The sequence below is a fragment of the Leguminivora glycinivorella genome, chromosome 27 (genome assembly GCF_023078275.1).
Source record: "Leguminivora glycinivorella isolate SPB_JAAS2020 chromosome 27, LegGlyc_1.1, whole genome shotgun sequence".
NCBI classification, from domain to species: Eukaryota; Metazoa; Arthropoda; class Insecta; order Lepidoptera; family Tortricidae; genus Leguminivora; species Leguminivora glycinivorella.
Genome location: NC_062997.1, coordinates 4984813 through 4996029, shown reverse-complemented (window position 1 = coordinate 4996029; position 11217 = coordinate 4984813). Strand labels below are relative to the sequence as shown.

At 40.0% G+C, this 11217-nt stretch overlaps 1 protein-coding gene across 2 annotated transcripts in view; it reads right to left on the bottom strand.

Annotated features, from left to right (window-relative positions):
* Positions 1-3043: 3043 nt before the first annotated feature.
* LOC125240310 (SID1 transmembrane family member 1-like) overlaps positions 3044-11217 on the bottom strand; it is a 35566-nt gene continuing 27392 nt past the window's right edge. For both annotated transcript variants that reach the window (XM_048148190.1, XM_048148191.1), the window contains 6 exons: positions 10877-10999; positions 9523-9639; positions 7924-8056; positions 6685-6810; positions 5605-5683; positions 3044-3533 (listed from right to left, as the gene is read on the bottom strand). In XM_048148190.1, coding sequence (XP_048004147.1) covers positions 3357-3533; positions 5605-5683; positions 6685-6810; positions 7924-8056; positions 9523-9639; positions 10877-10999 — 755 coding nt within the window. In that variant the 3' untranslated portion in view covers positions 3044-3356. The remainder of the gene's footprint in view (positions 3534-5604; positions 5684-6684; positions 6811-7923; positions 8057-9522; positions 9640-10876; positions 11000-11217) is intronic.

The window sequence follows — 11217 nt, the reverse complement described above, 5'->3', positions numbered from 1 at the left end:
ATGACGAAGGACGGTACGAAGTTGACCGTGGAAACCAAATCATGGAGAACTCCTTGACAACAAACACTTAGCTGAAAAGAGACTGATGTCAACAACGCAGAAGATATTAGCATACGAAGAGCTGATGACTTTGATGCACGATTGTGAGGCTTTGATCAATTCAAGACCTTTAACCTACGTCGCGGACAACTCCGATAAGCTAAAACCCATCACTCCCGCGTGCTTCACACAAGGGCTTCCTTCGAGCGAGATGCCGGACTTAGACCAGCTCGATCATGACTCACTCAACAGGCGCCTCAGGCACCGTAGCCGAATGGCATTTCTCCGACGCCAAACGAAAGCGATACGCCGCTGGCTCTGTCGCGCCAATACGCAAGCGCGATAGAGATAGATATCTACTAGCGCTTCGTTTCGTGAGCGTTTCGTGAGCGATTGTACCATTCGGCTAGCCACCCAGGTATCTTCATAAGTTGAGGGAAGATCTACGAGAAAGGTTCAGGAACGAGTACATTGGGATGCTCATTCAGAAGGGCAAGGAGAGGGACTCTCATTTAAGGGTAGGTGATGTAGTTTTAATAGAGACAGACTCTAAGCGTATTAAGTGGCCTTTAGGGAGGATTGTAGAAACCTTTGCTGGTGCTGACGGTTACATAAGAGTAGCCAAGGTACGCACTGCTGATGGAGAGTATACACGAGCAGTTCAACGTTTGTACCCACTTGAAGTGCCATCAGATACAATATAAGGAAGAGTTTTGGGCCTCTGCCCCAAAAGGTGGGAGAATGTTACGAACTCTTTTAGTGTTTGTGGTCAAGTTAAATGTCAAAATATTTAAATTTATGTTTTCTTATTGATTGTTATGTTCTTCTGTATGTCACTCTAGGAATAAATGGCGAAACGTATCGTGGTAGTTTTCTTCCAGCTCATTAATTATTTAGTTTCCTTCACTAGTGATGTGCAAGTTGCGGAAACTTTCCAAAAAAATCTTAAATTTCTTGAAAAATTCACGAAACTTTTACGAAAAATAAAAGAAATTAAAATTTATGAAATGGAAAGTTTTCATCCATACAAAGTATGGAAAGTTTCTGAAGTTTTCCTATGTGAAAATTTCAGAATGTTGTAAACTTTCCGTCGGCACATCAGTAGTCCTGGCAGTGAATGTGTTAAGAGAGTATGTAAGCTCGCTACTTCTAACTTTATATTATTATAAATTCATACAAGATCAAACAATCATTCAATGATTATTTAGTAATCAATTATTTCGTTTATTACCTATGTTAATGAAATATTATACAAAGCAACTCTTCTATGAGACTTACAACAAAATTGAAAAAAAAAAACATCCATTCATTCATTCACTAATTCATTGATTCATTCATTATTTTTTAGAACACCATAATCACGCTCCTCGGCGTATCGTACAGTTTGTCATCTATAGTCAGATACATATTAAGCAAAAGAGCTAGAGCTTGCTATTGAAGACATGAAGTCGAGGGGTTAGAGGTCAAACCACAGATGTCATATATACCATAGATCAAGCAAACGTATCTACTGCGTGTCAAATGAACTCAGTGAAATCCACTGAGTTGTCCGTCTTTACTCGCAGCTTGCAGCTTTCGGGCGTCAATTTTTGAAAGTTGAAGTCAACCAAAACATAAAAAATGCCTCGTTACGTGATATTCAATTGCAACAACACAAAAATTATGAACAATCAAGAGCCTGAGACATATTTAAAATTACAGGCAAGAATCAACTTCAGTACAAAATTTGACACGCTCGGCCCCTATATATGAATTTGTTTCTTCTATCTAAATTAAGTTCTGTGGGTCAAACCCAATATGTTGAGTAACTTTGTTTTTGCAATTCGATCTATGTGCAACAGGCAACTTGACTGTGCTTAAAATAAAATATTTTATACCATGCACGAAATAAAGCATCAGATAACTAGAAGAATAACCTAACCACAAAATTAAAATTTTGAAAAAACCCCCGACCGCGACATAGTGGACCGATTTTCATGAAACATGGCTAAGAACACTCCCGACTAACTCAGCTTTCAGACAAAAAAAACTAAATCAAAATCGGTTCATCCGTTCGGGAGCTACGATGCCACAGACAGACACACACACAGACAGACAAACAGACAGACAGACAGACAGACACGTCAAACTTATAACACCCCTTCGTTTTTGCGTCGGGGGTTAAAAACAGGGACAGAATTTATTTTTAACTCCAATTTATATTTTATAAATCAGACAGAAATATATAAAGTAAATCAGTTGACCGTGACGTCACTCAATTCGATTTCGTATTAATTCCATATTAGATAGATAGATAGCGTTTATTGGTAAAAAATAGTATTTTACACGTCAATAATTAATTTCTAGTATTAACTAAGAAAACTTTAAATTGTTATTACATTTGGTAGTCAAATATACATTTATCGGTATTTATTATTTGTTATATAAAGAAAATTCTGTTAAATTTATAAATCTAAATATTTGTAAAAATTTGTAGAAAATGAAATTATAACATTAGTTTACACTTTTAGCAAGTCGTCCAAAATCGTTTTGACAGTTCATAAAAAGAAGCTGATTTGACTACGGAGGAAAGTAGCCTATTTCCGCAACGTTCTTATTTCTATGAAAAATATCTCGATTTATCATTTTTTTTTTTTTCAATTTATTTGGGACAATAAACAGTAACACACAAGGTTATAATAGAGAATTACAGTGTTAACAGTAGTAAGGTGTGAGACCAACAACATTGTCCACCGATTACTAGATTTAACTTAAATCTACAGTATACAGCGCAAGGTAACAATGATATTAAATTAACGGTGCTTAACAATGGAAATAGTACAAAGGTTTTTATATTAAAGGAAAAAATGGAAAAATTTACGCTTCCGGCGGGACTTGAACCCGCATCATTTGCACGTGAAGACGTGTGTACATAAGGAAAGGCATGGAAAGATTTGCGATGTCCGGCGTGGCTTCCGTAGCTCAATTGGTTAAGAGCCTTGCACGGATTGCAAATGATGCGGGTTCAAGTCCCGCCGGAAGCGTAAATTTTTCCATTTTTTCCTTTAATATAAAAATGTTTAGAATCGTTAGCAGACGTTTCTGCTTGTTAAAAATAAATTTAGTACAAAGGTTTGTGAATACAGTAACGCACTTTTTCACGGGTTTTACCTCTAACCCCTCGAAATGCCAGATGTCGTGCGCATCGTATAGTTAAAGGGAGTTATTAATTCATTCACTCATTCATTCAATCATTCATTTAATAATTCTTTAGATCACCATGATCTCGCTTCTTGGCGTATCGTTCAATTGTTCATTGATTCATTCTTTCATTCGTTCTAGAACACCATAATTTCACTCCGCGGCGTATCGAATAAGTTATCATCTATAGTCAAATACATGTTGAATGAAAAGAACATAGCTATTGAAGACATGAAATGCCAGATGTCGTGAGCATCATATAGTTGTAGGAGAGAGCAGGGGCGGTTGCTTTGACGAGACTGGGCTGGAGTTAGCTGTAGAAAAAAATGGTTATTGAAAGATTTTATCATATATAAATAAACTACCCCCCCCCCCCCATACCCCCCTTATTTTGCCAAGAGTGGCACTGAAGCTTTAGTAGTTTCATGTGCTCTGCCTACCCCTTTACGGGATACAGGCGCGATTGTATGTATGTATGTATAAATAAACTAGGCTTCGCTCGCGTTATACACGACGACCGGTCTGGCTCAGTCGGTAGTGACCCTGCCTGCTAAGCCGCGGTCCTGGGTTCGAATCCCGGTAGGGGCATTTATTTGTGTGATGAGCACAGATATTTGTTCCTGAGTCATGGATGTCATGCATGTATATAAGTATGTATTTATCTATGTAAGTATTGTATATCGTCGCTTAGCACCCATAGTACTAGCTTTGCTTAGTTTGGGGCTAAGTTGATCTGTGTAAGGTGTCCCCAATATTTATTTATTTATTTAAACAGACAATCACCTAACCTAACCTAACCACAAAATTAAAATTTTGAAAAAACCCCCGACCGCGACATAGTAGACCGATTTTCATAAAACATAGCTAAGAACATGATTAACTCAGCTTTCAGACAAAAAAAAAACTAAATCTAAATCGGTTCATCCCTTCAGGAGCTACGATGCCACAGACAGACAGACAGACAGACAGACAGACAGACACACAGACAGACAGACACGTCAAACTTATAACATTAAAAAGTAGCCTATGTCACTCTCCATCTCTTCAACTATCTCCACTTAAAAAATCCATACTAATATCATAAATGGGAAAATGTGTGTGTCTGTTTCTTTGTCCGTCTTTCACTGCAAAACGGAGCGACACATTGACGTGATTTTTTAAATGGAGATAGTTGAAGGGATGGAGAGTGACATAGGCTACTTTTTGTCTCTTTCTAACTCCCCATGTTCCTAAAATGGGGGTTGGAAGTGTGTATGGAGTATTCTGCAATTATCGAATGTAACGCGAGCGAAGCCGCGGGCAAAAGTTCATCATCATCATTGGCCTTAACGTCTATTGCAGACGATTTATAGTGTAATATTCGAGAAGCACCTTTTCTGATGAAATGAAATGAAATATTTATTTTTCCAAGTAGGCATATTACAATGCGCTTATGAACGTCAAATAAAGCTACACCGGCTCTAACCCTACGCCTCAGCCTCGAGAAGATTTCAGTCCCCCCTCAGTTGGAGGGGGGTATCTATGGGATCACTATGGGACCGGCAAGAAACTCGGCGGGCCACTTCTTTTCAAAACATTACATCTTATAATTAACATGCATTAAAAAACGAGATACAATTTAATCAGCAAAAGTATTCATCAAAAAAAAGAAATATTAAATATTAAATGATATATTAGACTGATGCGAGATCGACATAGTCTACCGCAGGACTGACAAGAGAAGTTTGCGGAAATTGACGCTGAAACACCTTGGCGTCTTCTGTTTCTTATCAGCGAGTGCAGCAAACCATGACTCATAGCAAATTTTACGACCCTCTACAATGCATTTGAACTAGGGATGTCACGAATGTCGCATGTGTCACATTCGCGAATGCGAATGCGAATATTCAGAATGCGAATGTGCGAATGCGAATATCGCTGAATTTCAAAAAAAAACCAAGCAATCACCAACAACCCGCTAGGTAAAAATGCTTACTATTGGTCAAAATGCCGAGTACGAACTTCACGCCGTACGAATTTGACCTATCTGCGCATGCGCGAGTCGACAGTCGACAAGTAGCAATTGGAGCGGCCGGCGCGGGCGAGGAACAAGCTGCGACTTGCACACATTCGCATTCGCAAAACATTCGCATCGTTTGAAGCGAATGCGAATGTCAATGCAAATGCGAAATTCGCATATGCGAATGCGAATGCAAATATTCGTAACATCCCTAATTTGAACCAATCCGTTCCTTGGTCTGCAACCTTCTCCCAGAGTCGGTAGTCAATATAAAAGGCAATCATGTCCCTCTTTGAGCAGTCTTTAAAACGAAGCGGCCTTCCAACGCTACATTAGTATAGATATAAAATAATAATAACAATAGTTGTATTATGTATGTTACTTACCGCCCAGTTGGTAATCTGATCCAAATAGAAATAGCTTGAGCTGAACCATGTGGTGTACGTTAGCACGATGAACACCCAACTGTGACAGAAAAAAGATAGTAAATGCCTTTGCCGCTAAACCTTTACGAATTAAATACATATTTCAACAGAGATTGATTAAGACATCATGAGAAAAATTCGTGATTCGAATTTCATAGATAAGGCTTTACCGGGATACGAACCTTTATACATCGGCTTAGCAGGGCTGGTCACTACCGACCACACCCGACCGGTCGTCAATATAAACTCACACGATTGTGAGACGTCTCGACTATGGACACACCTCGGACATTGGCGACATACATTAGACACTGGCGACACACCTCGGACACTGATGGCGACACACCTCGGACACTGGCGATCAAATATATGAAAGAGGCGCGTCCCTACGCACACAGTCTAAGCTCGTGTAGGCGAACGCGTACCATGCTTGTATGAGATATGACAGGTCGACTGGTCGCGTTGGCAGGCGGTAACTGTGAGACGAGAGCGGGTAGGCGGCACTTTCAGCGGCCATACTGTACGATAGTACTCTTTATTATACTATAGATGTGATGTACCTGTACCACCGTATAGATTCTCTGTGTAACAGCTTAATGACGATGTAGAAGAGTGTATAGAGGAAGAGGTTACTCATCAGCACCCCCTCTAGCACAACTTGCCTTGTCGCGCGCGAGTCCATACTTGAAGTCGCGCTTGATGTATGGACTCGCGCGCGACAAGGCAAGTTGTGCTAAAGGGTCAGTAGGAGGTGAGACGCGAAATCTCGAATATGGACACACCTCGGACATACGTCGGACACTGGCGACACACCTCGGACACTGATGGCGACACACTTCGGACACTGGCGATCAAATCAGTCTAAGCTCGTGTAGGCGAACGCGTACCATGCTTGTATGAGATATGACAGGTCAACTGGTCGAGTTGACAGGCGGTAACTGTGAGACGAGAACGGGTGGGCGGCTCTTTCAGCGGGAAGCAGGGAGTGCCCATACTGTACCATAGCACTCTTTATTATACTGTGCTATTGAAGTGACGTACCTGTACCACCGTATGGACTCTCTGTGTAGCAGCTTAATGACGATGTAGAAGAGTGTATAGAGGAAGAGGTTACTCATCAGCACTAGTAGGAGGTGAGATGCGAAGTCTCGACTGTGTTGTGCTACGCTGTTGACAAAAATAATTTAATAATTTAATGAGCATTTCTTTTTTTTTTGCCACTTTTATGAAATGTGATATTTAAAAAAAATGGTATTTCTACTCAGAATCACTAGTTCAAAAAATTGTCCCATACGATTTTTTCTTATTTTGTTATCATTTTCCGTACACGTTGTGTGAGGTAACAAAAGAGGAAAGTAACAAAAATGAATGGAAATTCTGGGACACTTTTTGTCTCCCAGTAAGATTGAAAGTACTCGTGATTCTGAGTACAATTGGACGTAGTTACGCAATAACGTTCCAATCCATCTGAAATTGTCATTGAAATGAAAGACTTTTGTTTTTCATACAAGGTCTAAAACTTAATGACAATTTCATGTGGATTGGAACGTTATTGCGTAACTACGTCCAATTGATCTAAAATTCCCAAAAAAATCAAAATAAAAAAAAATGGCAAAAAGAAAAAGAAATGCTCTAATCGATCAATCAAACAATAAAAATATTTATTCGTAATACACATAATACTACACATTATACCAAAAGGTATCACTAAAACTAGAAATGTACAAATAATTGGTAAGTTCATCACGAAATGGTCCATCCTCAGCTTAAATGCTGACCCGGAATTCAGTTGTTATAACCACAAAATTTAAATTTCGAAAAACACCCGACATAGTGAACCGATTTCCATCAAACATGGCTAAAAACACTCTCGACTAATTCAAATTTCAAAAAACGAAATGTAAATCGCTTCATCCGTTCGGGAGCTACGATGCCACAGACGGACAGACACACAAACAGACAGATACGTTTTTGCGTCGGTAGTTAAAAAGTAGGCACTGCTTTAAAATAGTGTACTAGCGGTGGAAAATTATTCCAACACTTGCTGGCTACGAAATGGAAGCTACCATGGAGTGTGTATGGCCTATTTCTCGAAGCTACAAGTTACAAATGGAGGTGGCTGTCTAATATAATAAGGTCAAAATGGACTTCCGCTTGTAACTTATAGCTTTGCACGTGGAGAAATTATGAAAATCAGTTGCGATGCAATGTCATTTCTTCATTGTAAAGAAGACACGTTGGCGTGATGTATATAACTCAAATATAACAGAAAATACAAACCCATAAGCAGCAATAGCCCAGTTGGCCAAATTGGCTATGACAAGCAGAACGCAGCGACCAACGTAAGTTGGCGTGATGGCGGCTAGTGGCCTTGAAACCAGCTCTCGTGTGGCTCGGTATATAACTCCGCTATCTGTAACGAAAACCGAAATCAACCCGTTGAACTCCTTAAGTGCCACATTTACGGTACGATTCATCGCTTTGATCGATCGGACAGATGTCGTGTCGGTCGCATCGAAAGCGCCGCCACACACCCGATCGATCGTTTACGATATCGTAAACAGTATCAGTAGGTAAGTATGAGATAAAAATAGAATCGGTGGTCGCAAGGGGCCACACTTTCGATCGCACGGGATTCTGTTGCGACGTGCGATATCGTATGCGATCAAGTAAATCGTTTACGATGTTGACATACACTGTCGATCGGTCGTTTCGATTGATCTGGTGCGACAGATATATCGTACCGTGAATGGGGGGCTTTAGTGTAAGGCCTGAGTGCCACACCAGACCCTTTAGCACAACTTGCCTTGTCGCGAGCGAGTCAAAACATCAAGCGCGACTTCAAGTATGGATAGTATGGACTCGCGCGCGACAAAGCAAGTTGTGCTAGAGGGTCAGAGCTGTAAAGGCGTTGCGAACGTTTACGAGTTGAGTACTAAAAAAAAAATTAAAACCTCAAACGCGAATTTCATTGCGCTGAATTACATGATACCCGATTATTCATATAATAAATACAAGAATATATATATACCAATTGCACTGTCCTTCGCTGCTCGATCAAATTAAAATTGGATTCTAAATATAAAGGTCTCGTGCCTTCAAGTTTGCCCGTCATAATTATTCTCTCCAGGCTATCTGGCGGGCGACGTGAAATGTGACCGTAATAACTAAGAGTATGGTCCTGGCGTATTGTTGACAGTCGGCGCTGCGTAGCTCCTCAAGAATGGACTGGTTAGTACGCATTGCCGTCCATGGAATCCGTAAAAGCCGGCGCCAGCACCACATCTCAAGCGCATCGATACGTTTATTCAAATTTGCTCGGATGATCCATGTTTCAACGCACCAGTCTAACCTTGGTCTGTTGCAGTATAGCACGGTCCTTCCATATCTTATCAAGCCGAGCCATGGTACCCTTTGCTATCTGGATGCTCCGAATAATATCCGCGTCACATCTACCATTGCTAGGGATGCTGATACGCAATAATGTGTTTTGCAATACACATGAGTTTTGCAATAAATTGTCAACTTTAATAGTCATATTTTTGAGTTGACATCTTATTGCAAAATGCATAACACATTAACACATTATTACGATCAGCATCCAGATATTCGCGAGCAATATACTCTATGTTTTTTTTTTAATACTACGTCGGTGGCAAACAAGCGTACAGCCCGCCTGATGGAAAGCGGTCACCGTAACCTATGGACGCCTGCAACTCCAAAAGTGTCACATGCGCGTTGCCACCCCATTAGAAACTTGTACATTCCCTTTTGCTGTGTTAAATACAGTATAATACATAAGAGTAAAAAGGAGTGCACAAATTCCAAGGAGGGTTCGGGTTGCCGACGACTCAATGGTAATGAACGAAGGGGACTTACCTAGTCGGAACCTGCCGAGATAGTATATCTGGAAAGTCATGATGAGACAGGTGGTGAGGTGTAGGATCGTGAACGCCACCCAGAAGTATACGTTCGCGTTTAGTACGCCCACCAGGCCTGTAATACAAAAAAAATACAAAAATACATAAAATCTTTATTAAAAAAAACACAAGTACATTTTATGCAGGGGATGGAGCCGCCGGTAAGCAGAAAGTGCTTGCGTTGGGAGGCACCGCTCTTCCCTAGGTTCATAGGTAGCTAGGTAGTACAATGTTTTTTTCACGCGAGAAAAATATATACTACAACAATTTTTAATATAAGTAGTACATAATCTACTATTACATAATCTTTTATCATCGCATTTTCGCGAAAACTCTGTATTTTTTGTTCTCAGACTGACTGAAATAGCTCAACATTTACAAAGTCTGTCATAATACGATTACAAATTATTGTACACTACAACTGTATATCAGACACTGGCGACATACATCGGACACTGGCGACACACCTCGGACACTGATGGCGACACACCTCGGACAATGGCGATCAAATATATGAAACAAATGCGTTCCTACGCACACAGTCTAAGCTCGTGTAGGCGAACGCGTACCATGCTTGTATGAGTGAGTGACAGATCGACTGGTCGCGTTGGCAGGCGGTAACTGAGAGAAAAGAGCGGGTAGCACTTTCAGCGGGGTGCGGGAGTGGCCAATACACCATACAACACACAGGTGTTCACGGAAGACCAGCGTCGGGTACTACTCCAGTAGGACCGGGCATTATGCTGAGCGTCCACCTTTTTCAGTGTGTGTGTTTTACAGTGTACATGTTAGTTATAAGCAGAGGGCGGAATTGCTAATGGCAAAAATCAAACGTCAATCGAGTTGGAACGTTAAATTTTATCGACTATCGATTGAACTGAAATTATCAGTATATTGAGTTGTTTTCGTCGTAAGTAAGACGAGGATACTTCTTTATCCATTTGTTGACTGTTTTTCGTTTTAGATTAACCATTTTTTACAAACGTTTTTGCAAGAGGACTAGTGACAAAAATGGTAATCAAATGTTATACAATTTACTTTTAATCTAGTCAAAGAGGTCAAAATCAAATGGTCGATTAGCTAATCAGAGGTCAAATAAAGGCAGAAATTTAAAAGGTGACTGTTTTTATCGACAGCTGAAAATGTCGATAAAATTTAACGTTCCAACTCTATTGACGTTTGATTTTTGCCATGAGCAATTCCGCCCTCTGGTTATAAGTCTTCTTTTTTTTCTTCTCTTTGTGTATACATTGTATAACTGTGTTTTTATACTGAAATAAATTCTATTCTATTATATACAATAATTGACTTACCAACGAATATGATGAGTGCTAGAACACCAAAAGTGGCGTGCGCTCTCGCGTTGATATCCGGGTGACGGGACTGGTATATCTTCACCATACAAAGCACTGACGTCACATACATGAACGAGGTGTCTGTAATAAAAATATTAAATAAGTCTTACTAGGCTTAGAATAAATTTAAAAGTGGACAATGTCTGCCTTAGGTGAGACTTTTTTTTTAATTTATTTAAAGAAAAAAAAACAAAGTTACATAGTACCTTAAATTAAATTTTCGCCAAACTGTGAGACAGTTTGTTGGCGTAGAGCTCTTGAACTCACGACCTCTGGATAGATACTCCAGCGCTCTGCCA